Source organism: Cetorhinus maximus, chromosome 21, assembly GCF_964194155.1.
Source record: "Cetorhinus maximus chromosome 21, sCetMax3.hap1.1, whole genome shotgun sequence".
Taxonomy (NCBI): domain Eukaryota; kingdom Metazoa; phylum Chordata; class Chondrichthyes; order Lamniformes; family Cetorhinidae; genus Cetorhinus; species Cetorhinus maximus.
The window spans coordinates 51,535,221-51,563,164 of record NC_135899.1 but is presented as its reverse complement, the minus strand read 5'-3'; the positions used below and the strand labels follow the sequence as shown (position 1 = coordinate 51,563,164).

General features: G+C 43.3%; 1 protein-coding gene across 1 annotated transcript in view; it reads right to left on the bottom strand.

The window, feature by feature from the left end:
- epha10 (EPH receptor A10) overlaps nt 1-27,944 on the bottom strand; it is a 603,193-nt gene that overhangs the window by 258,209 nt on the left and 317,040 nt on the right. Inside the window, exons 4-5 of the mRNA XM_078566952.1 lie at nt 19,052-19,207; nt 5,396-5,731 (exon numbers count right to left, since the gene is read on the bottom strand). Coding sequence (XP_078423078.1) covers nt 5,396-5,731; nt 19,052-19,207 — 492 coding nt within the window. The remainder of the gene's footprint in view (nt 1-5,395; nt 5,732-19,051; nt 19,208-27,944) is intronic.

Below are 27,944 nucleotides of genomic sequence, written 5' to 3'. Positions count from 1 at the left end.
AACAGTTATGGACTATGGACCTGCCAGAGTGTTATCCTCAAAGAAGGTGACAATTCATTGCATATCAGCTTTTATAAACAAATATCACTTTATCTATTTAAATCAGCTGGTGAACTGTCCCCCACAGTTGATGACTGGAGCGCAAATCAATTATGTGGTCTTTAAGGTAGCAGACTTTTCAGCACAAGTGGAGGGTAAGTGCAATATGCTCAAATCTCCATGATATTTGGTGGTCGTCTATTGACCCTGCCGCCCAAACATATGTCTGCCCATTAAACTGGCCCCAACCACAAATTACAGAGGCCCGGATCTTCTGTGGAGTGGCAATCATCTTCGGTTTGAACACTTCCACCCCTTAACGCTGCTCCGTATTTCTTGGCATTTCTTCTGAGCCCAGCTTCTCCAGAAATGCAGAGCACAGTGTCCATCGGAGAACTCCATCGCCGCACTGTAGCACTGGGGAGCAAACAGGACACGTCCCCTTTTTACAGCACCAGCTGACGTATGGCAAGTTCAAATGTCCAATGAGAATGGGTGAGTGGATAAATGAGTGAAGGGATAGGCTGGTAGGGTAGGTGGATGAGGTGGGCAGGTGGGTCGGGGTAGTCAGCTGGTGGGGGGAAACTAGTCGGGTGGTCAGGGATGTTGGCGGGTTGGGTAAGTAGGTACGGGGGTCAGGGGGTAGTCAGGTGGTCGGGGGTAGTTGGAGGGGTCAGGGGGTAGTCGGGGAGGGTCAGGGATGGGGGGTGGGGGTTTGAGTGGGGAGTTGGCGGGTTAATGTGAGTGAATTGAGGGGGGTGGCGCGGGGTCAGTTGTATAGTTACTGTTAGATTAGGATTTAATCTGTTTAACATTTCCCGGGTAACTACCCAGCAAAGTACTATGTAACTGTCTGAAGTCTCCGAATCTAACTCCGAGTCAGAGACATTTGTGGAGGAACTCCAAAGTTCAAACTGCCTGGGCTATTGCCGCAGAGGTCAGTGCGTTGGGACTTCTGAAGGGTGCCGTCACCTTCAGTCATAAGTCTGGTTTCTGATGATCCAGAAACCAGAAAATCTGGGCCAACACCTCACATCAGAGTTTTCTGCAATTGCGCTTGCTCAGAGGCTCTCTTCCAATTACAGCCAGAATTTATGGTATAGCAGGGAAAAAAATCACGGGGCTGAATTTTAGGTCCCGTGGGCGGGCGCCAGACCCGATCGGGCATAAAATCAGGCGAGAAGGTGTCGGACGAGCGGCTTGACGTCATCATGCTCTCGCGCGATGTTTTGTTCGGCAGGCGCACTTCCAACTTTTGCAATTAAGAGGGCAATTAAGCCCATTAATGGTGCAACTGTCTCTGATTTTTCGTGGTCCATCCAACCTTGCGGTTGGAAGATGGGCGAATCGGCCAGGTGGGCCTTTACATTTTTCATCAAATCTCACCGAAGGGTGGGCTGAAATTTCAAATAAATATCTGTAGACAGCATTTTTATCAGCTGTATTTTCAGGTGATTGCTTTTTCTTTCGCAGCTTTTTAGAACCTTTATTTGTGCATTTTCAGGTCTGCAGCTCCTTGGCAGCTGTCTGCCTTCAGGGAGCTTTCCCGCAGTGCTCACCCACACCCACGGAAATATCATCAGCTGCCCTCTTCCCGCCCCCACCCCAGCAGGGCTGAGCTTTTCGGCGCGCGTTTCACGCTGGCTGACCGTTAATTGGCCAGCCAGTGTGAAATCGCAGTCAGGGGCCGATCACGGTTGGGGGTCCATTTCCTGGCCACTCCTGGGCCCAGCGATGGTGTGTGTTCGCCAAAGGTAAAATTCAGAACATGGAGTGTTCTTACAATTTCTTGCACTTTTTTAAAATCATAGTCATAGAAGGGTTACAGCACAGAAGGAGGCCATTCTGCCTGTTGTGTCAATGCCAGCTCCCTGGCATCTTCCTCGTCAGCCTGCGCATTATTTCTCTTCAGGTGCTTATCAAATTCCCTTTTGAAAGCCACGATTGAATCTTGACTTCACCACACAGTGCATTCCACATCCTAACCACCACATGTCTCTGCTGGTTCCTTTGTCAATCACAGTCAATTGCAGTCTTCTGGTTCTTGACCCTTCCGCCAATGGGAATAGTTTCTCCCTATCGACTCTGTCCAGACCCCTCATGATTTTGAACGCCTCTACCGAATCTCCCTGAACCTACTCTTCTCCAACATATCCTCATAGCTAGAACCATTCTCGTAAGCCTTTTCTGCACCCTGTCTAAAGGCTTCATATCCTTCCTAAAGTACCACTTCACACCTCTAAATTTCATCTGCCATGCATCCGCCCATTCCACTAGCCTGTCTATCTCCTCTTGAAGTCTATCACTATCCTCCTCACAATTCACAGTATTTTTCTGTCATCTGAAAATTTTGAAATTGTACCCTGCCAAGCCTAAGTCAAGCCAGGAAAAGCTGGTGCTCATACCAACTCCTGGGAAACCCCACTAGATACTTTCCCGCAGTCTAAAAAGCAACCACAAACCATTACTCTCTGTTTCCTGTCAGCTAGCCAATTTCGTATCCATGCCGACACTGTCCCTTTCATTCAATGGGCTTCAACTTTGCTGACAAGCCTGTAATGTGATACTTTTGGAAGAAAACACTTTTTGGAAGTTGATGTACACCACATCAACCGCATTACCCTCATCGACACACCCTCTTACTACATCACTAGTTATCAAATCTGTGCTGGCTTTCCTTAATTAACCGGCACTTAATCAAGTCCAAATCCTCCCTGTATTTTCTATTTTGAATGCATTTTTAAGGATTATGCATAAATCACATTAAAAGTTGAAAAGCTTCCCTCATTACAGGTTCTTAAACACTTTGTGGCCTAGGTTCATGAACTTTGATTAAAAGAGTTAAAAAAGAGTTTTAAAACTGGAAGAAATGTATGGCACGAGTTCAACATTTTCCAATGGCCCTGGTTTACACGGGTTTGGGCCTAGTTTAGATTCGAGAGTATTCAAATGAGATTTGCAAGAAATTTAAGTGTAACTTGATATTGACTGAATGGACATAGTTTCGGGCCTAACTTCCTACTTATATCCATGGAGATTTTCTTCAGTAGTTAAAGTGTTGAGGAACTCATGCCAGCAATTAGAAATTGGAAGAGTGTTTTAAGTCAAAATTGCAAATTACTTGAGATCTGAGCTTTTCCTATGAGTTGGTGAGAGTTTGTGCACATCCTTTTATAGATACAACCCCGTCCACATGCACTGGCGGTCTGAAAGAGTGATCCATTAAGTCTCAGAGAGGTACATCTGACTCCCAGGTCATGTTGAACTTGGATCATTCTCTGGCTGATGCCACCACAAGAGTGCTGCAATTGCTAGCTCTTTCCTTTAACTCACTTTTCATTGCCCAATCCATTGATCAAACTTGGCTCTTTCTTTCATAATCATCCTACAGCAAACATGCTTCATGACGTCCCTTTAAAACTTACTTCTCTTTTTCTCTCCCTTTTACTTTAGATTCATTGGGGGTCCTTTACTTCTTTGTTCCTTTCAATTACTCCCTTTTGGTTAACTTTCTGTCAGGTGTTCCCTTTAAAAATTTGCTTTAATCATTCTGTTCCTTTTGATTGCTAACCTGTTTCTCCATCTCAATAAACTGGCACCTTTTTGACCCGTATTCCCCGTGAACTTGATTTTTCCTTCAACTCTGCTTCTGCCTATATTGTGCTTTATAATCCCCTTTAGGGAAGAGATCTCCTTGTAACTTTGCCTGTCCACTTCAAATTGACCTGGTCTGCTGAAACACCACACCGTTTGGGAAGCTCAGGGTGAAGCTCTCCTATTAACAAGCTCTTTCCCTAGCCTCATTATGGAAGTGGCAGTTTGGATAGCTTCCAACATCATAGCTTATATGTTGTTATTAAGTGATTTTCATCCATCTGCTTTGAAGCCCTTGGATTCTTGTCAAATTCACCAAGATGTTACCAGGGCCCAGTAGCCCAAATGTTGGAGCCATGTTGTTGAATTATCATCTTAACAATTCAATTCTGAACCCACTCTATAACCTCTTAAGTTATACTATCCAAAACTGGACACAATATTTGAACTTGGGGCCTAACTGATGACCTATATTGGTTCAGCATTAACTTCTGATATGGAATGTACAGCACAGAAACAGGCCCAGCTGCTCCACACTGGTGTTATTCTCTACATAAGCCTCCTCCCACCCTCCTTCATCTAACGCTCTCAGCATATGCTTTGTCCTCTGATCTCCTACTTATGAAACTTGGAACCCCCATGTGTAACAGATATATCAACCATTCTCTTCACTCTTACAGCATTGCACCATCTAAACCCTTCTTTAAAGATTTCCATTTCATGTTCCTCTGTATTAAATTTCATCTGACATCTTCCCAAATATATACTCTTCACTAATTACAATACTCGAATGTGTGTAGCCTCCTGCAAACCATTTCTCAAAAGCCATTTGCAATAAAATAAATATATTTGGAGGATAAATGTACAATCTAAAATCATACTGGTGCAGCTGTTTCTCCAGCTCGCACCTGGTTACAGTCAAGCCATACGATTGTAAATCTACAATGATCCCGATTTTCTGCTTTGTGTTGGACTTTCATTCAGTGCTCTGACCCCAAGGGTCCCTGACTTCTCTTCCTGGGTTGAGGTTCACTATTTACACACTCACAAAGAGGGAGCCCACCTCTGCTGAAATCGGGACAAGAGCCACAATTAAAGGGGTAGACAAGTCCCGAAAAATTCATCGCATTTTGTTTTAATGTTGCAGACAGGACATGGGCCTCCAATGAGTGAGGCTTTCAGGGCATTAGGGAGGAGGAGAGGGGCCATTACTCACTCTCTCCGACCAACAAAATGTGGGTTGCTACCCCATCTGCTAATGTTCCTGACCAAACCAGGGAAAGGTCGGGGGGGCACTCAGGGCAAATTGTGCAACTTGCTATAATCCACCTGCCCACCAAATTTACAGGCTGTTGGCAAGGGAGATCAAGGCTGATGGTGTTTCTGGAAAATAGAGGTGGAGGCGGTAATGTCATGGTGGACCTTGCCAACTGATACCAATGGGCTTTCTGCCACTATCCAGCCTGATTCCGGGTGCTTAGCAAGTGGAAATCCAGGGCAAGGCCTCCTAGAATCGCTGCGGCAGTGCCTTATGGTGCAGAATAAGCTTCCATGTTGCAAAAGACTCAAGGAACTACTGACGATCATTAATCCAATCGAGAGGTCTTCACACTGCACAATAAGCCACCCTTCTTGCCTGGGTCTCAGTAATCTTTATTGGAATACTTCGGAGCAACATCCTACAGTCAACTACAAAAAAAAAACGATCGAGAAATTTCAGGAAGAACTTTTCAATTGATAATCAGAAACCACTGGCACTTACCTCCTTGGCTTATGACCACCATAATCTCCACATACATCCGCGGAGCGGGACTCAGGTCCGATACTCCGTTCACGGCCTCCACCCTGAAGGTGTAGTTGACGTACGGCAACAGGTTAACCACAGTAACGGCCGTATCGACCAATCCCAGTTGCTGGGGGACAAACTCAATGCGGCTGTCGCAAGGCTCACACGCCTGGAGGGTCACCGCACATCTGCTGCACAGAGCGTTGTACGTGATATCTGTCCGACCCCCACTGTCCTCAGGGGGCTTCCAGTCTAAGAGCACCGCCGACTGCCTGGTGCTGTAACCGAGAGTTTGTGGAGCAGTTGGGGGTTCTGTGGGGGAACGAAACAGAGCAACAGCGTCAAGTGCAGGAGCACAAAGCGGTTCTTTCTCTATTGGGCTTGCCATTTAGCAATTCTGTAGATGCTAATCATGCATTTGATATTCAGCTCACTTTAATTTTATTGACTACTGATTCTACTACGGGTTAAAGCAAGGTGTAAAATCAATGCAGTGAGATTTGCTAATGATCCTAAGTTCTTAAGCAGCGTAACTATTATTTCCACGGAAAGGACACCGATAATGTAATTGTTGAAAAAGTTTACACATCTGTGAAATAGAAAACTAAAAGACATCAAAGTGCATGAATTCAAAATGCAGGTATAACTGGTTACCAAAGTGAGAGATTTCCACTGAAATTTGATAGCAGTAAGTGGTGCTGTGCATATAGGACAAGAATTGTACTGCACTTGCGGCTCCTTGTGTTTTGGTACAGCCTTTCACTAATGAGAGGAGATATAAGTTTATTTTAAATTGAAGTCCCTTGAGGTAAACACTTGTCCTACTTTCTATTTGCATTTTCACTGCCACAGGGAATGAAAATTTAAAAAGCTATGCCCCATACTGAGTCGCCAGACTTTGAATAGCCCATCAAGGAAACACTGAGTCCAACTGAGGCAAGGCTTGGGGGATAAAAAGGGGATTCAACCCTTCAACACAGGAGTGCCCTGGAGGTCCCAGGAATTCAAGGCAAATCTCCAGAATATTGCTACTCACATCACTTTCTTCACGCAGAATCTCCAAGGCCTGAGGTTATGCCATGATATCACTATGGGGCAAAGCAAAAAGGCAGCCCCCATGGCCCTTAGTCAGCATGGGGATTGAACACTTGCTGTTGGCACTATTCTGCACACAGTCTAGGAAACCGAGCTACTCATATAGGGGCAATAGAATTGTTTTTGCTTTAAAAGTTTTCTCGATGAATACTTTTGTTTGTTCAGACATGGACAATACAAGATGTTTGACTGACAATGAAAATTATCCAGTTGGGTAATGAAGACACTCTGCCTGCTTCCCGACTGGTGTAGGAAGGTGGAGCACTATGAGGATGGACATGTCAGGAGACCAATGATATGAGCTTGGGGGTGGAACATTTGGAGGCAGGAGGTCATGTGAAGGCACCTCCAGGAAGATGTCCAACCAGAGCTGGACTCGCACAGCCCTTCCAGTAACCAAGTCAACAAGGAGCCTGGCCGAGAGACCCATGATTAAGATATCCATTTGCCTGCCCTCTGGAACGGGTATGTGGGAGAATGGTTGACAGTGATACTGTGGACCACAAGAGGAGGAAAAGAAAATATATACATATTTGAACAAAGCTGTCTTAACTTTTTATAATCACTTAGTAAAGTAAAAGTGATATGGCTTTGATTAAAGTGCAGAACGTGACACAGGAACTGAACGTATGTGGACACTATACAGCAGGCAGTGGAGTACAAACCTGTTTCTGATGGGCTGGGAATTACTGATGAATTGTATAACTCAGTACACAGACAGATGCTGCTTTTCAATTTTAAAACTGAAAATTGATTTCCTAAAATAGCTGGATTAGATTTAAATTAATTCAGACCCATTAAAGCAAACGGGGCTGATTGTGCTCAGCAGATCCAGCAATTTCCCACTGACACTCGGGTTGGAATCAGTAGAACCATTCATAGAATTATATGCCCATTGTGCCTCTGCCAGATCTTTGAAAGAACTATCCAATTAGTCCCACTCCGTTATTCTTTCACCATGTCCCTGCAATTTTTTTCTGCTTAAAAATATATAGCCAATTCGCTCATGAAAGTTACTATCGAATGTGCTTCCTCCCACGCTTCAAGCAGTGCATTCATTAGATCATAACAACTCAGTGCATAAAAAAAAATCTCTTCATGTCCTCTTGGGTTATTTTGCCAATTATCTTAAATCTCTTTCCTCTGGTTACTGACCTTCCTCCCCAGGTAAAGTGTTCCTTATTTGTTCTACCAAAACCCCTGACAATATTGAACCTTCTATTAAATCTCTCCTTAACCATCAATGCTCTGAGGAGAACAATCCCAGCTATTCTAGTTTCTCCCCATAACTAAAAGTCCCTCATCAGGAATAGTTCAGACCAATGTACAACAGGTTCCGACTTCAGCCATGGAATATTGTTTGGCTTTCTAAGCTGACAACTCTTATGCTCAATATGAAGGAGAGAGTACTCCCTTTTGTTGCTTATGTCTGCTTTAGTGGCAGACACAGACCAAGTGGTGCACTGGGTGCCTGACCTCTTGAGGCCAATCAGCGCTCAGGAATGAAAAATTAGGCCCTATCAGGAGATGCAGGACTCGAAAGCGCTCCAAAGTACAAGATTTTTTCAAAATTGATTTCTTTACATGGCGTTCATGAGGCCTGCTTGGTGTCTCAGATGGGGAGAGGGGAAGGGAGTTGGGACGGTGTGTGGGAAGAGTGGCTGGGCACCTAGAGCTGGTTGGACAGCAGATGTCCTGGCAGCATGAAGTGAGGGAACCAAAGGTACATCCAGAGTTGTGCAGATGTCCTCCGACAACATGCTAATGAAGTGCCTCTACTGACCCTGCAAACTCCAACATTGGTCTCACTGCTAAGATCACAACTATGGATGTTTGGGGGCCAACATTGTTAATCTTAGACTTTTTTATTTCTTATTTGATGAAATTCACGTAAAAGAGCTCTTTGTTCAGAACAAATGCAGACTTAGTCAAACCAATACAACCTGCTAAACTAATTATAGCTGGTCACTCACTTCAATAATGACACAGGCCGCTCTGCCTTCCACGCCCATTAACCATACGTTAATTTCAGTCTCCCACCCCATTCACTATGCACACCCTCCAGTTTCACCATCAGCGTACTCATGAGAATTACACTTCTGTTCAGGGTATGCACTTTCCAATCTCACACCATCATTCACGATTACCCTCCAGTCTTATATCCCCAGTGACACAAACATACATGACTGATGACTGTGGATTTTAAATGGAGGAAAGAATAATCACATAGTTATAGCTAACATTCACAAGTGCTCGGCAATAATATCTCCGACAAGGGAGAATCCAAACATTTCCCCTTGATACAAGCAAAATACTGCAGATGTTGGAAATTTGAAACAAAAACAGAAAATGCTAGAAAAACTCAGCAAGCCTAGCAGCATGTGTGGAGGGAGAAGCAGAGTTAACATTTCGAGTCCGTATGACCTTTCTTCAGTCTTGAAATTTATACTGTTTAAGGGGGGTGGGGCAGGTGGAGCTGGATAGAAGGCTAGTGATGTTCAATGGCATTACCACTGCTGAATTCCCTTCATCAATATCCTGAGGGTCACCATTAATCAGAAATTTAACTGGACCAGTCATTTAAATACTGTGGCTACTAGGGCAGATCATAGGCTGGAAATTCTGTGGTAACTCACCTCCTGACTCCCCAAAGTCTGTGTATCATATACAAGGCACAAGTCAGGAGTGTGTTGAATATTACCCACTTTCCTGGACAAGTGCAGCTCCAGCAACACTCAAGAAGTTCTGTACCATCCAGGATGAAGCAGCCCACTTGACTGGCACTTCATCCACTACCTTAAACATTCTCTCCATTGACCACTGACACACAATGGCAGCAGTGTCTACCATCTACAAGATGCAGTGCAGCAATTTGCCAAGGCTGCTTTGACAGCGCCTTCCAAACCTGCGACCTCTACCACCAAGAAGGACAATGGCAGCAGGCACTTGGGAACAACACTGCCTGGTTCCCCTCCAAGTCACATACCATCCTGACTTGAAACTTTATCACTGTTCCTTCACAGTCACTGGGTCAAAACCTTGAAACTCCTTCCCTTATAGCAACCTGGGAGTACCTTCACCACACAGGCTACAGCAGTTCAAGAAAGTTGCTCACCACCATCTTCTCAAGGGCAATTAAGAATAAACAATAAATGCTGGCCAAGCAACTGATACCAATATCCCATTATCAAATAAAAAAAGGCAGCATGATTTGCTGACATGATGTAGGTGATTGGCACGTGGCAGTCCAGTTAATATTTTAATATCTTGTTGACTAAATTAAATAAAAACAACTGAAGTATAAAGTGACTAATATTTGTTCCTAACGATAAACAGCTTGAACATAAGGAAGTGAAATATTTATATGTGCAATAAATATTTTACTTTTCTCTGCAATTTTGCCTCATAATCCTAAGTCAATATTGTAGCAGTCAACTGATTTTTGTGGAAGATCCAATCATAAACCCACTGAGCTTTACAATGTGTAATATACACAGAGTCACTCACACTCAATTTGCAGCATTGATTGTTATCACACATATAACTACATTAGTAGCCCATCTACCTAGTGCTGCGTTCAGTCAGTGCTGCCTACAGCAAACTCATTCATATACTACACCCTCATTAGGTAAGAGCAGAGGAGGTATGAATGCATTATCAGGGAATGCAGCTCTTGCCCTTTTATATTGGCAATGAGATGCAGGGTACGGTTGAAGTCCTAGGATCTTAAAGAGGACACTGATAGTTATTTTCACAAGAGCACTCTTGAAAGGGAGAAAGAGGAGAAGCAATTATTGCTCCAAAATGTGTTGTGATTGTTAATGCAAAAAAATGCATTTCAGGGTGACAGAGGGCCCTTGAATAAAGCGTGCAAGTAAATATTCAAACTACTGAATGGCAGAGATTGAATGGCAAAATGCCATGAGTTGACCTGGCACAGTTACTGAGCATGTTGGTTGTGCAGTCACTCTGTGTGTAAATAGCATAATTCAGCTCAAGCTGAGGCTGACACAATGATGCTGCTGGTATACCCAAAGCACAGACAGGCAGCTCTAGCACAAGTTCAGGGAAGTGCAAGACACCAGAGTGGGAGTCAATAATAGAATTATCAGGCAGTCTTTGCCTGTGATCATTGTTATAACTTGATCTCTGAACACACACACTGATTTTCATATGGTGGTGCGACTGGGCTAGAACTCGTGCAAAAAGCTCACCGGAATGGTAAGATGCAAATAATTTTCCTGGGTTTTCCTTTCTTTATTCTTTCATGGGATGTGGGTGTCACTGGTAAGACCAGCATTTGTTTCCCTTCCTTATTAGCCCTTGAACTGAGTGGCTTGCTTGGTCATTTCAGAAGGCACTTAAGAGTCAATCACATTGCTGTGGATCTGGAGTCACATGTAGGCCCGACCAGGTATAAGAATAGCAGATTCCCTAAAGTGCATTAGTAAACCAGATGGTTTTTTATGACAATCGATAATAGTTGTCATGGTCACCATTATTGAGTCTAGCTTTATATTCCAGATTTTAGATTGAATTTAAATTTCACCAGTTGCTGCAGTGGGATTTGAACATGTGTCCCCAGAGCATTAGTCCTGTGACATTACCACCACATTACCATTGTCATCTCCCAATATGTGCATTGTCACTAACAATCCCTCCCAGGTATAGATTTGCAATGGAATCACACTGGTGGTCAGAGTGAAAAGTTGTGATTGGATAAAATCAAAGCGCTACAGATAATTAAGCGGGAATTTTGATTTTCTTTGTGCCCAAAAATCTATCATTCTCAGCCTTGAATATACTCATTGACTGAGCACTCACAACCCTCTAAGGTCGAGAATTCCAAAGATTCACAACCCTCTGAATAAAGTAAGTTCTCCTCATCTCAGTCCTAAATAGCTGACCCCTTATCCTGGGACTATGGCCCATAGTTTGAGACTTTCCAGCCAGGGGAAATGGTCTTTTCACTATCTACCTTGCCAAGCTCTCTAAGAATTTAATCCATTTCAATGAGATCACTTCATTTTTTTTAAAACCTCAGAGAACGTAGGTCTATTCTACACAATCTATCCTCATGGGACAGCTCAGTCATCCCAGGAATCAATCTGATGAATCTTTGTTGCACTCCCTTTACTGCAAGGATATCCGTCCTTAGGTAAGGGGCCAAAAACTGTAAGGAGTATTGCAGGTCTGATTTCATCAAAGCCCTGTACAATTGCAGCAAGACTTCAGAACTCTTTGTAATGAAGGCTAACACATCATTTTACTTCCTACTTGCCTGCTGTACCTACATGTAAACTTTGTGATTTTGTGTACTGGGACTCCCAAACCCCTCTTGACTACCAACATTTAATGGTCTCCCATCATCGCAAAAATATCCTGCTTTTTCATTATTCCTATCAAAATGGGTAACTTCACATGATTCTCCATCTGCCACCTTCTCGCCCAATCACTTAACTTATCCATATCACTTTGCAGCCTCTTCACACTGTCCTCACAACTTACTTTCCTACCTAGCTTTGCATTGTCAGCAAACTTGAATATATTACACTTAGCCCCCTGATGTAAATAAATAGCTGAAGCCCAGGCATTGATTTGTGAAGCACTCCACTAGTTACACCCTGCTATTCTGAAACGATCTGTTTATTACTACTCTCCAAATTCTGTCCGTTGACCAATCCTCAGTCCATGCTAATATATTACTCCTAATCCCGTGCACCCTCGTGCAACATGCCTTTCGTGTGGCACCTTATCGAATGCCTTCTGAATATCCAAAAACACTTATCCTCTGGTCCCCTCTTATTTGCCCTGCTAAGTACACGCTCAAAAAACACTAAGGGGAGGATTTTCCCCTCATCGGGCGGGTGCGGTGGGCGTGCCCGGGTGCGGTGGGCGTGCCCAGGAGCGGTGGGCGTGCCCAGAATCCGGCATCCACGATCAGGCCCTAACCGTAATGTCACATTGGCTGGCCAGTTAACGGCCAGCCAGCGTGAAACACGCACAGATAACCCCAGGGCCGCTGGGGTGGGGGTGGGAGAACCACAAACGCTCAGTGAAAGCTGCCTCAGGGAGCCAAAGATTTTTAACCTGAAAAGTAAAGATTTTACTATGAGAGAAGCATGTCCCCACATGTAGCTCAGTCACATGAAGAGGGACATGTAAAAAAGGATGTTAAAAAATATATATTTTTTAAGTAAGCGTTGGAAACCTCATCCCTCCCTTGAATGAAGTTTCATTAAAAATGCAAACAAGGCTGCCTGACCCATTCACCCGCCTGCCAACCGAACAGTTGAGCAGGCAATGAAAAATCCAACTTTATTAATTACTTAAGGGCCTTAATAGGCTTCTTAATTGTTGGCGGGCGCCCTGCTGCCTCTCATGCGCCTACCGACCAAAAGATCGGGAGAGTGTGAGATGACATCGGGACGCTTGCCTGATGTCATCGCGCATTACTTCACTCCCGTTGGGCACGCGCCCCTGCTGCGGGACAAAAAATTCTGCCCTAACAAAGTTTTCAAGTAAGATTTCTTTTCAGAAAACCATGTCGTCTCTCCCTAATCTTATTGTGATTTTCCAAGTGCCTTGCCACCACGTGCTTAAAAATAGATTCTAGCATTTTTCCTACTATTGATGTCAGGCTATATTTCACAATATTCTCTTGCCCTCCTTTCCTGAATTATATTTGCCACCTTCTAATCCACAGGGATTGTTCTAGAATCTAGGGCTGCTGGAAGATCAAAACCAATGCATACACTATCTATGCAGCTATCTCTTTTAAAAGTCTAGGGTGTAGCCTTTCAGGTCCAGGGGATTTGTCAGCATTTTGTCCCATTAATTTTTCCAGTACTTTCTCTTGACCGATATTACTTGTTTTAAGTTCCTCACTCATTAAACTCTTGGTAATTTCTCGTATGTTCTTGATGACAGACACAAAGTATTTGTTTAACGCCTCTGCCATTTCTTTATTCTCCATCATAATTTCTCTTGTCTCTGCCTTCAAGGGACCCATTTACTTTCAGTTCACTTTCACTAATCCCCTCTGACAACGCAAAAGTTCTTACAACCTGTTCTTATACACTTTGCTAGTTTACTACAAAGATATTCTGTTACCCCCACCCCATCAAATTTTTGGTCACCTTTTACTGATTTTTTGAAAGCTCCCCAATCTTCAGATTTGCTACACTCTTTTGGCAATATTGTCAGCTTCTTTTAATCCATGGCCAGAATTTTCCGGCTCCTCCCATTGCCGGGATCTTCCGGTCCCACCAAAGCCAATGGATGCGTGAATGGCTCACTGCATCCGTCGCAGTAGGCTCGGACCAGAAAATCCCAGCCTAAGACCGGTCTAATGGTAACTTCTCTAGTTAGCCATGGCTGCACCACTTTTCCAGTGGGGTTTTTATTCCTCAAGGGAATGTATATTATCTACCAACGTATCTCTTAATCTAATTTCCCAAACTGCTTCAGCCAACTCACCCCTCATACCCTCTAACTGGCTTTTTATAAATTTAAGATTTGAGTTTTGTTCATATCAGTCTCAAATTCAGTATGAATTTCTATCATTTTACGATCAATCTTTGCCAAAGGATCCATGACTTTAATATTTCTAATGTCTCATGACACTCTAAGGCCGGGATTTTCCATGCCTGGTGGCATCGGGCGTATTAGGTGGTGTGAGCGGATAATATGGTGAGAATGCCAAAAATCGGTTTCATGACATCGTGAAACCAGTTCGTGATCGTCCGCTCAGCCCATCGGACATTGGGAAGCTCATTTTAACACATCAGCATAACATTATAAAGCCAGCCCGCCAGACTCAAAACCAAAATTACCCCTGCTGGATCATCTGCCCACGTTGGCAGGAAAACACACTAGCCTGTTTCACAACAGCTATATAAGGCTTGCACTTGGCGGGCTGCACTTCAAGGTTTGTTTGCCTACCTTGCTTCCATCAGCGCTCACAGTCATCAGCGCCAGGCTTCACAGACAGCACCACATCACTTTTAGGGGGGCCAGATTAGCCATATGTAGGTGGCTTTTCAACGGCTGCGGGACAAGGTCTTGCTTGGGGAGGGGGTGAAGTAGCCTCAGGCAAGGGAAAAGGCTGCAGGACGAGGGCTGTACTGAGGAAGGAGGGTATCCTAGGGTGTGGATGGAGGCACATGTTGATCTGTGCAAGTGGCCTCAAGATGGTGAGGGCTGAGGAGGCAGTCTCCAGAGGAGATGAGGCCAGATGGAGATGTGACGGTGTGTGTGTGAGAATGGGTGGTGATGTCCCTTGAGCTGGCAGTGAGTGAGATGACAGTGAATGTGTTAAGGATCTTGAGTGTGTGAGTTTAGAGTGATGAGATGGTGGCCATACCCTGGCTGCACGGATGAAATCATTCATCCTCTATCTGCATTGGATGGCCAACCTGTTCTGTGCAGCATTGGCACTGATCCCCACTGCCATCGCCTACCAAGCCAGTGTGGTAACGTTGTTGCCCCTCCTGCAGCCTGAGCAGGGGTAGAGGACATCACTGCGGACCTCCACAGCATTCAAAAGAGGCTCAAGGGCTGCAGCCTTCTTGCCTTTCCAGGCCAATACTTCTTAGTCGCAGTCCTGGGCTGGAAGCATTGAGCGTGGCTGTACTTTAAATGTGGTGCCTGGTAGCTGAAGCGACAACGTGATAGTGTGGCAGGCGAATCGATGCCTGCCCGCCATGGAAACCGTGTGTATCCCAGGAATGCATAATTAATCTGGTGAATTTGGGGCGATATGGCATGAAAAGCCGTCACTGTGGCCGGCGGATAAAGCTTTGTTTCTCCCGCCCGTTACCGTACTTAGTGAAAATCTGGGACGATTACGTCCTAAGCCTAAACTAACCAGTTCCCTAGTTGGATCCTCAACATGTTGGCTGAAATTTTCCGGTCCCTCCCACTGGCGGAATCTCCCGGTCCTGCCAAAGTGAATGGAGTTTTGTACGGCTCGCCGCATTTTCCAGCCCTGTAACTCTCACCGCGATGGGGCTGGGAAATTCCACTAACTGTTTTAGAAAACTGCCTTAAATACATTCCATGAGCTCATTCTTCAAGCTTCTTTTGCCAATTTGGTTTTTCCTATTGATATGAAGATTATCAACCCTTGTTACATTCTCCTCTGATTTCTGGATTTATATGCTGTCCAACGCAATGATTATTATTTGGGAGCCTATACACTACTTGCACCAATGTTTTCTGCTTTTTTATCTTGTAACTCCGCCCATACTGATCTTACATCCGAATTTTCTGGGCAAAAATCCTTTTCTCCTGCTGTCTTTATCTCAAAGCTATCCCTCCTCCTTTTCTATTGTGCCCATCTTTTTCTGAAAGTTAAATGTCCTGGAATATTAGTTCCCAATCTTGGTCACCTTACAACCATGTTTCTGCAATGACTTGCAGATCAAACACATTTATCTCTACTGTACAATTAATTCATCTACCTTGTTACAAATGTTTTGTGCATTCAGGTGTAGCACCTTTAATCTAATTTTTTTAAACTATTTTTTATCCCTGAAATGTCCTTATTTACTAATTCCCCATTAACCATTGTTAAACTCGTCATCCCTTCAATCGCTATTCTGTTCTATAGCCTTAGCTGTTCTCTTTAGATTTATAAATTTATCTTTATCTGATCCTTCCCTCGTCCATATTAGTTCAGAGCCCTACCTACAGCCCAATGTATTCGATTGCCATTACATTGGTCTCAGCCCAGCTTAAGTGGACTCTGTCTCAATGGAACAGCTCCCTCTTTTCCTAGTACAGATGTGTCTGTACCCCATAATTGAAATCTGTGCCTCCCACACCTCTCCTTCGGCAATGCGTTTAAGCTATTATTCCATTTGTCCCTGTGCCAGATTGCACAACCTGTGTGATAAACCTAACACTGGCACTGTGCAGGCAATACATCCTTCGGGACATCTGGTCGCAGCTGCAGTGAACTGTACCTAACCTTCTCACTACATAATCCCCTACCACATTCCTTTTCACTCCCTACACCTGAATGGTCTCCTGCACCATATACCAGGGTCAATTTTTGCATCTTCCTTTTGGTCTTTGTTCTCAGCCACCTGGTAGCAAGTACCTCTTACTTGTCAGACAATAGCAAAGGCTAAGGCTCCCCCTACCTGCCTGAGTCACAGCCGGACCCTCCAGTGCCTGACCAAATCAAAGCTATTACCTAACCTAAAGGGTATGACTGCTGGATCGAAGTTTAGCGCTAACTTTCTCCCTTCCTGATTACCTGCACCTCGGACTCCAGCTCAACAACTCTGAGTCAAAGTTCAAGTTACAGACACTTACTGCAGATATGGTTATCCTGAATTACATTGCTTCCCGCAAACTCCCACAGGCTGCAGATGCGTTGCCATTCCCGCACTGCCTTCTTTATCTCACCTGGTTCCATTCACTTAATTAATATTTTATGTAATTAATTCACTTGGTTTATTTTAAACTAATTCATTTAATTAAAAGGAGCGCCTCTTTCTCCCTCTGCTGCGGATTTTCACTCTAACCAAATTCTCAACTTCCCACTCTGCTGCTTACGATACACAAATTTACACCGAGCTCCATGTTTTCATTCTTTGATCTCTCTTTGTAAGTGTTCATTCCATCTTCCTCCCTGCCTCTCCTCTTTAGCATTGCCTTTGCTTGGTTTCAATCAGAAGTCTCTCAAAATATCTCCTGCGATAGAATCGACACCCACCCTCCCCTTCTACATCCTGCTGATTTATCTCAAAAATCCTATAAAGTGCAATTCTCGGACTACTCCTACTTCTTGTCTGCATACTGTCCACATGTCTGCTAATCAAAGTGAGCAAGCAATGGGTAGACAATAATTCAGGCCGCATCACTGACTAGACCATGGCTGCTTGGCGGGAGACAAGCAATTGCTGGTCCAGAAGCCAGGCCACCCCTTTCCCCTCCACACCAACATGGAGAAGTGAGGGAGGGGGGAGACATAAAAGCAGAGAATACAATAATTACAATATTTGAACAATTAAAGGACTTTAAAGATGGTTTTGTGAAACATACCAGTTCTAATGGGAAAAAGGTATGAATTTACATTTTGAAATATTTCCTTTCGAAAGTTAGTAATACAATGAACCGCACTTATTCAATAACTCTTGTGCTTTACCAGTCCCAACTTTTATAACCTTATTGATATTGCATTGTTCACATCCAAGAGGCTCACCTGTTATCTTCATTCAGCTACGAGGGTTAACAATTTAGCTAATGCACATCCATTACCACACAGTAAAGAAGTACCAAAGGGTCTAAGATACACTCCACCAGCAAAAGAGCTAATCTCATCCTGAACATTTACAGTCTTACAGAAACACTATTAGATATTGACCTGATTTTTTCTTTGAGGCGTCAGTTCTGCTCTGAACAAACCCCTTAAACTTTTCAGCCGCTAGGGGTGAAGAAGTAATTCAGTGCATTTCTCCAATGACTTGCAATGAAAGCATGCAATAAACACAAAAATAAAAGCAAAATACTGCAGATGCTGGAAATCTGAAATAAAAACAGAAACACCTGAAAAAAACACAGCCGGTCTGGCGGCATCTGTGGAGAGAGAAACAGAGTTAATGTTTCCAGTCCGTATGGCCGTATTGGGAAGGACAAACAAAGCAAGGGTTTACAAAATAAATGGGAGGATATTGAGAGGGGTTGAGGAAGTGAGAGACCTTGGAGTACATGTTGGCAGGACAGGGGGATAAGGTGGTCAAGAAAGCATGTGGAATGCTTTCCTTTATTAGACGAGTTATTATATACAAAGGCAGGGATGTAATGCTGGAACTGTATAAAACACTGGTTAGGCCACAGCTGGAAGTTTCTGTACTGTTCTGGTCACCATATTACAGGAAGGACATAATTGCTCTGGAGAGAGTACAGAGGAGATTTACAAGAATGTTGTCAGGGCTTGAAAATTGCAGCTATGAGGAAAGATTGGATAGGCTGGGGTTGTTTTCCTTAGAACAGAGGAGGCTGAGCTGTACAAGATTATGAGGGGCTGGGATAGGATAGACAGGAAATTCCTGTTTTCCCCAAGCTGAGGCGTCAATTCCCAGGGGGCATAGATTTAAGGTGATTGGTAGAAGGATTAGAGGGGACATGAGGAAAAACTTTTTCACCCAGAGGGTGGTGGGGGGTCTGGAATTCACTGTCTAAGTTGGTGGTTGAGGCTAAAACGCTCAACTCATTTAAAAGATACCTGGATCTGCATCTGAAGCGCTTTAACCTGCAAGGCTATGGACCAGGCTTGGAAAGTGGGATTAAAAATGAGCAGCTAGTTCCTTTATTCGCTTTTTTGGCTGGCGCAGGCATGATGGGCTGAATGGCCTCTTTCTGCGCCATAGCTTTTCTATGGTCCTATGGCTCTGAAGAAGAGTCATATATGGACTTGAAATGTTAACTGTGTCTCTGTCCACAGATGCTGCCAGACCTGCTGATTTTTTTTTCCAGCATTTTCTGTTTTTATTGCAATAAATACAAATCATTTGGTAGACTTACTGGTGCAGTGGGCTGATGGAGGGTCCAAAGCCAATCTATAGTAGTCGTCCTTACAGTGACACATCACCGATCCTGCATCTTCTGTGTAGCTATGCTCAGGGCACCAAGAGCACTCTGCTTCTCCCGCTGACATCTTATAGGACCCTGGTGGACAAGCTGAAAAGAAAGTTCACAATTTCAAAACGTATTCTTTAGGACTGAGAGAATAATTTAAGGTTTTGCATAAACAGCTTGCTTGAAGGTACAAAATAATAAAGGTACAAAATAATAAAATATTGAAGGTACAGTGGTCTTTATAGTTCCCTTACCGTCAACACCACCCAAACCATGGGACAAAAGAGACTTCAACTCCCTTTGTATTTATTGCAATAAAAACAGAAACCCTAGAGAAAAGGTAAGGTTGGAATTTTGGGATACAAATGCACAAGCCTTAACCCAGTTCTCAAGAGTCTTCTTAACCCTTTCACACAAAATCTATAAATAGAGACCTGAAAATTTATAATTAATCGCCACAATGTGATTGGCATCTTTATTAACCTTACTGAGGCACAAATATTGGGCAAAATGGGTTGGATTTCATCACAGGTGGTATTACGAAATGGGTAGCATCTCATTAGCCATCTGTTATGTTGTCCATCCAATGTTCAAGTCTGCTGTACTCAGTTTCCATCCTTGCCCATGTCCAATTGCATCACCAAGATCCACTGCTTGAGTACCAGAGGACCCCATATCACAAACATTTCTTACCCTAACCTCTTATACCACAAGCCATTACCTACTAAAACTGGAATTAATCAAAAGCTATTTCAACAATGTAATATTTCAGCTCAGCATCAAGTAAGGGATGGCAATGCTTTACATTGCAGTTGAGAGCACAGGCTGCATTCGTTCCAAACCAAACAACTTTAAGTAAGGCCACCCTGCAGCATTAACATGCTCCAGATGGCCTAAACAAGCCGAGGGCCGGACTTCTGCCCCCTCAGTTAGAGGAAGTCTCAGCAGCGCCAGAACTCAGTAGTGGGTGCTAATGGGACTGCAAGCAGGCCCTGGGATGAAGAGAGAGGAAACTCTGGGGCAGGGAAGGATCAGGGAGCCAGGGGCGGGGGAGTGAGGGGGAGCGGGGGGTGCGTGGCAGGTTTTAGAGACTAGGCAGGGAGGATACGTATAGGCTGTTTAAAAATCAGCCTTTCGATTCTCACCTGCCTGCCACTGCCCAGCATTTTATGAGTGGTGATGGATTGAGGACCTTATGAGAGAAATAATTGGCCACTTAAGGCCCTCAATAAGCCTAAGGGTGGGCGGGCTAGTGGGCACCTTAGCCACCCAAACTATTATGGGGACCGGGTGGGGGGTGAGCAGGAAGGCAGTGAGCTCACCACCCAATGTATTTTACGTGCCTTCCCCATGCTGGTGGTGAGGGGTGGGTGGGGGCATAAAATCCAGACCCACATTTCTGAATCCAAAGTCTGTTATAATAAACAAGATCTGGTAATAAATTATGAAAGGCTGTGGCAGAAAGAATTACAAAAGGATCTCACAAAAGCTCAGGAACATTGCAGAGGAGATTCAATAAATTAAATGATAATGATAATGAAAACCTGTAACCGATGTGAAAATGTCAATATAAAATTCAAAACTGTTTCTCTATGGATCCTCAACATGAAAATAAAATCCAGCTGAATCGAAAATACTCTTGGTCAACTAGTGCATTTATTTTTCTTCAAGAGTCAGATCTTGACCCCTATATGGCTACAAGAATTGCTCAGATTTCACTCAGATAGCTTCAGAAAAACGAACTGGAGCTATAACGCCTCCCTGCAATCATTTGGGGAAAAACGAAGTGTCATTTAGTCTGTAACAAGCTATTCAAAACTTTTCATTTTGTGAGATAGCCACTGTGCTTAGATCCAGAGACAGACTTTTCCCAGCATGTCTGTTTTCAAAGGAAGAAAGACTCTGAACTTGCTGGTGAAAATCTGGGAAAATGAGCTTATTGAAGTGACAAGTACACAGGTGGACAACAACCCATTCTCAGCTTGTGACTATTCGGAGGAAGCAAGAGTACGAGGTCGTATGAGAGGTTTGGTGAAAATCTGACAAAACGTTTTGTTGTCTGTTGCAGGCTGCAATGAAGCTGCTCACTTGGGGATCGATATTCAGCACAATAATTGGCTCTATCAGCAATACATAATAGTGCACACAGCAGAATGAGGCCTGAATCCAATCATTTGCCAATTACCTTGTGGAATTCCAAAATAGTTACAACAGCATAGGATGCAAGCCGATGGGTATAGTAATGCAGAAGATACCAATCTCAGAGACAAACGCCCATAAACTATATCACACAGCTGGCAGACCAGTTATACTGTGGACTGCACGCAACATGGACTGGGGGGCGAATTTCAAATGCTCCACCAACATGGACAGGTGATCTGTTTTCTCCGAGCATTAAATTACTAAATAATAACTTTTGAATGTTCCAATGGGTAACTTTGTTTCTTCAGAAATGCGCCCAGCACAAAATACTAACCACTCAGTGATCTGCAGCCTTGCACCTTAGTGCACTGAGTCAGTTATACTGCCACATCCGCAAGAATGTAATCACAAGTCCAATTTGTGTCAATGCAAGATGAATAGTATAACTGCAGTCCTTCCAGCCAGTTGACTTTACACAACGCCAATCCAAGATTCTTCCCCAAAACTGAATACAGTATTGTGTTAAAGAAACATTACTTATGCCCTTAGAAATATGTTACTATACAGAATGACTGTGGGCAGAAGATACACGGTCAGTCTCTCAGACTAGTGAGCACCACTCAAAGACATAAAAAATTACTTTGTATTAACTCAGAGTACTCTTCATTCTTCAAACTCTGACCCCATATCAACTTCTCCCTCACCCCAAAGACCTCCTTCCTTCCCCCCCACTATTAGTAGCCATGCTGTCAGCCGTCTAGACCCTCAGCACTGGAATGCCCTCCATAAACCTCACCACCTCCAACTCTCTCTTCTCCTTTGTTGTGACCTACAAGGTACCCAGTGCACTGAATCACAGCTGTTCGCATGAAAGAGGACATCAAAGGGACAAAAGGAAAAGCTATTCTGATTTTTGGAGAGGCTGTACCCTTCCTTGCTTATGTGCCCATGCAGCTTTCTTCTCCATCAGGTATTGCAAGTTGGCAAACAGTGTCAGTCCACTGGGTCCATGAAAAAGTGATTCAATGCTGCAAGCAGAACGAGGGCTGGCAGCATTTTTACAGGACCTAGTGAAGCCTTGGACAGGAGAGTCGCACATTGGCTGCACTTTTAAATTGTGAATGTTCCTGCACGCTCATGCGACACAGACCCCGCGTATTTCACACAAAGGTGCAAAAGCAAGCTACGCATCCAGAAGTGAACCTGCTCGCCGAATAGGATATGGGGTTGTCATGGAAATGGGGTTGGGGGAAGGGTGTCCATAATAAAGCACTGCTTAACTATTCATGGGGCTAACCCATTTCCCCCAGTTATAAAAAATTCATTGTCAGGATGTGGGCATTGCTGGCAAGCCCAGTATTTATAACCCAATCCTAGTTGCTATGAGGGCAAATAGGAGTTAGCCATGTTGTTGTAGGACTGGAGTCACTTATAGGCCAGACTGGGTAAAGACGGCAGGTTTCCTTCCCTAAAGGACATTAGCGAACCAGTTGGGCTTTTACAAAAGTCATATGGTTACTTTCACCGATACCTTTTTCTTAAAGTTTTTTTTAAAAAATGAGAAAAACCAGCAAGTCCACTCCTGTATACCACTGGCATGCAGGCCCTTTCCTGAAGGACAGTTTGTACCTCTTACCTACTGATCCTATCCCGTGAGGAATATAGTAAATCCTGTTTTTTAGTGCAGAACGAGTCCAGAGAAACATATGACTTACTGCTGGAGGCAACAGGTAATTTTATCTCAGGGGACTGAAGGTGCCATTTCCAGTCGTTGCTGCTTGTGGGTTGAGTGTTGATCAGAAACCTTTCATTGTTGGCTCCTGACGGGTAGCATCTATTGACCTGGCTACATTCCCTTCCAATATCCGATGAACTGGCTGTAGGTGGAGGCCAAAACTAATGAGTGTTGCCTGCAAAATTGTCACCCACACTGATAGTATGGGGATAGGTCCTTCCTTGGATCAGCCTGCAATTTTTAATCTCCAGGGAACTGGCAGTTCATACATCTTAAATTGGAAAATGATCATTTGTGGGAAATGACACAGGTTGGCCCAGAAGCACCGTCCTAGAAAATTGTTGCTACGGCTAAGATTGGGTACAAATGCAAGTATTTTGCACACACGTTTAACCAAACCCCAGACAAAGTAACCATCTGTTGAATCACATCAGGACATGGTGCATGTAGGCCAGGCACCACTGGTATCGATCCGTGTTCTATCACTAATGTGCACTCTGCCTTGGGCCAATGTCAATTCTGTTCAAGCCTTCAAGTTCTGTTTGGCCTTTATTACAACAGGATTTGAGTATAGGAGTCAAGGCTTCTTATTGTAATTATACAGAGCCTTGGTGAGATGGCACCTGAGTATTGTGTGCAGTTTTGGTCTCCTTACCTCAGAAAAGATAGACTTGCTACAGAGGGAGTGCAACCAAGGTTCATTAAATTAATTCCTGGGATGGAGGAATTGTCCTATGAGGAAAGATTAAATAGACTTTGTTCTCTGGTGTCTAGAAGAATGAAAAGTGATCTAATTCAAAACATACACAATTCTTACATGGCTCAGCAGGGTAGATGCAGGAAAGATGCTTTCCCCTGGCTGAGAGGTCTTGAACCAGGGGGTACAATCTCAGAATAAGGGGCAGGCCATTTAGGACTGAAATGAGGAGGAACATCTTCATTCAGAAGATATGAATCTTTGGAATTCTCTGCCCCAGAGGGCTGGGGAGGCTCAGTCGTTGAGTATGTTCAAGACTGAGATTGACAGATTTCTAAATGTTAAAAACATCAAGGGATACAGGGATAGTGCAGGAAAATGCTGTTGAAGTAGAAGATCAGCCATAACCTCATTGAGTGGCAGAGCGGGCTTGAAGGGCTAAATGACCTACTCCTGCTCCTATTTCTTATGTTATGAAAGGTCTATTGCAGGAGGTGAGATGCTGCCAGACTTGCCGCCTGTTTCTAGCATTGTGTTTCTATTTCAGATTTCCATCATCTGCAGTATTTGGCTTTTTGCATAATTCTCCTTCTCCTCCAATCTATTCACTTTTAAGCTCGTACACAACTTAAAATGCTACCATGACCTTGCCCTACCCACCTCTGAATTTTAGCCCCTACAGCACCCTAGGTCTTCTGAATTTGTGCATTCCACCCTCCTTCAACCCATTACTGACGATAAAACCTTCACCCACTTCAAACCGGCACTCTAGAACTCCCTCCCTAAACTCTTCCATTTCTCTCTCAACTTTTTAAAGACCTATTCCAAGCCCATTTTTCCAAACAAGCTTTCAGTCACCTGTCCTAATCATTGAATCGTATAGAATGATAGATTGGTTACAACACAGAAGGTGGCCTGTGAGGGCCCTCTGCAAAAGCAATTTAACTTGTCCCACTCCCCTGCCCTTTCCCCGTAGTTCTGCAATTTTTCAGCTGTTAATTTCTTCAGTTGTTAATCCAATTCCCTTTTAAAAGCCATGATTGTATCTGCCTCCGCTAACCTCTCAGGCATTCCAGATTGCGACCACCCACTGCGTAAAAAGGTTTTTCCTCATGTTGCATTTGGATTTTTTTCCAATCACTTTATTTCAAGGTTCTCTTTTCTGCCAATTGAATGATTGCTCTATCTAATCCGTCAAGACTCTAATGATTTTGACTTCCTTAGTGTTAATAGAATCAAAGCCGGTTGGTGAAGTCAAAAGGCACGAAACCTTTCTTTACTGAGACAGTTTATTGAGTTTGTTCAGTCTCACAGCTCTTCTCTCACTCACCCAGTGTCCCAGCTCTCCCTTATTTATAGTCTTTTTTTCATTACCATCTCTGTAGTGCAACTTGAGCCCACAACCTTCTGACTCAGAGGTGACAGCTCTATCCACTGGGCCGTATGTAGGTGTCCCCTATTTATATGTGCCCAAAGTACTTAATTAAACAATGCCTTTCCCCTGTGTATCTTAACAATATAATGAACAAACCTTTAATTACTTAGCCTGGAAAACATACCTAGGTTCTGATATCCAGAAAGGTTGCAGGGAAGACCATTTTATTTTAAGGACGTTAAGCATTTCCAAAGAAATCTGCTTCAGGAGGATCCCTGAGGAAAGCTGCACACAGACAACTGCACAAAACTCCTGGATAGTTATTGAGTCAATTCAAAACATATGCAAGAATTTAATTTGCTTTTTACAAAAAAGAGGGAAGAATGGCTAAATCCATGGCATGGTATCCATTCCCCTGTCCCCCACTGTAAAGTTGAGCTACTTTTCACATCAAGCTGTTACATACATGAAAACTATTGTTGTTTGAGATACTTATGTCCAACTCATAATACATAGGGCTGGATTGGCCTCTATTGGTGGGACTTCTGACCACTTGTGTCACAGCTTCAAATTCACTCAAATGTCCTACGGCTGGCTTAATTAGAGTTTCAAATGGTCTGTTCCATCACATTTGATATAATTCCATGGGCTCATTGCATATATCCTTCCCCTCAATCTGCAGAGGCCGAATTGGAGTCAAATGCCAGGACTGCAGATCTTTTCTAATGACCCTGATCCTCAGTCAACTGTGCAGATTTTTTTCAATCAACTGTTCCTGCCTGTCTGTAGAATTGCATGACTTTCACTTTGTTTTACAAGATCCACGGTGAAGGTAATAAATTGGGACACAGAGCAACACTCACCTTCAATCAATGTGAAAAAGATCACCTGAAACTGCCTGTAAAGATCCAGTGACAAATATAAAATCAAGGCAGTGGTGGATTTTAATAACTATTAACATTGCTGTATTCCTGGTGGAGGCGGACTGCAATTCTTTAGTCATTTTCTCAGCTCAGTACTCCATATAACTGGCTCAGAGAAGTACCAGAGCAACAAATAGCAAAAAAATGATGTCCAGGCAAGATTTTTGAAAGCTTCAATTGTATCGACCAAGATGACCTCCCCAATGCAGTAACCACTTCAGGGATGTTCTCACCCTCAGTGGCAGCATTCCAAGTTCAGGTTTGGGGCAGTATGCGGTAGAATAATATGGGGACCTTGGCACACCTAATCATGCTCATTTATATGCGGGATAGGGGCATGGGAGCAGTTTTTACTGTAGATTGGTGAGTTTTATCCAGAACTGAGGTTATAAGTATCAGGCAAAAGTGAACCTGCTGGGGCTCTTTTCTCTAGAAAAGAGAAAACTGAAGGGTGGCCTGCTGGAGGTCATCAAAATTATGAGAGGGTTCGATAGAGTAGGCATAAGGAAGATGTTTCTACTTATGGGTGAGTGCAAATCTAAGGGCCATAAATATAAAATAGTCACTAATAAATTCAAAATCCAGCAGAAAATCCTTTACCATGAGAGTGGTGAGAATGTAGAATTTGCTACCAAAAGGAGTAGTTGATGTAAATTAAATGCATGCATTCAAGGGAAAGCTTGATAAGCACATCACATGGAAAGAAATAGATGGATATGTCGATAGGGTGACATAAAGGGGAGTGTGAGGAGGCTTGTGTGCAGCATTAAAAGTAGCATGGAGCTGATGGGCCAAATGGCCAGTTTCTGTGCTCTCAACACTTGTAATAATTTTCATGGAACATTTCTGAAGCAGTATTCTGATGGGAGGACACTTCCCCCCACTACCCCACCCCTGCCATTTCATGGTTTAGGCGTCCATAACCATCCAGAGATGTGCAGTGAAAAGCCTATCTTGTTCGCAATGTGTGGATCTCTACTGCTTTGAAGTCTATTTTTATAAGCACTAAAGATAGTTTTATTAACAATCTATCAAAGTTGGCTTCAATAATACCTTAGTAAAATGCTGGTTTAGCCCTGAAAAAAATAATATATTAAAAAATTGGCAATTCACATTAGCACCAGTTTTATTAATTTTTAAAGCATGAAAGGATTTTGAAACCCTTAGCTTGTTTGGTAAAGTGGTGTATATTAATATGATGAATGAATGTTTTTCTCTCCCCATTTATATCTTGAAACACAAAGGAAAACACAGAACCTTGGGAGAAATGGAGATGAAAGGCTCTGAACAAAGTGTTGATTAAATGTTGGGTTCTTTGTAAGCTAACTGTGAACTTACCAGAATATGAATTTATACATGAAATAAATACCAAAAACTGTATGAAAGAGATTTATTTTAAATGCTGGACATATTTTTAATGTATATATAAATGCCAGGCTTGTTTAAACAAATAGAGTTAGGACAAAATGGCAGCAATGAGTGTTGTACAAATAAACCTTGTAGTCATATACCATGTTGCTGAAATACCTCAAAGCTTTCCACAAAATAAATGCATTGAAATGAATACAACTTAGAACTGTTCCCTTTAACAAATCTGTGATTAACCCGTGCATTTCTAAGTTATGAGGGTTTTTTTAAAAAGATTGGAAGTGGTCAGTGATGGGTCCATTTATTTCTCAGCCTATGTAGATAATTAAGTCTTGGGCACAGGTAACTTAATGCCAAATTTTGCTGACAAAACAAAGTTTGGTAAATGGTGAGCTGCTGAAAGCCTTCAAGAAGTCATTAGTGAATTACTGGTAGTTGAATGGGCAGAGAAGCGGCAGATGCAATTTAACGTGGAACAGTATGAAGTAATACATTTTGCGAATACATTATCCACTCAATGGAAAAATGTTGAAGGATATGGATAAACAGATGCGCCTAGAGGTTGAAATGTATAAGTCCCTGAAAGTACACGTACAGTA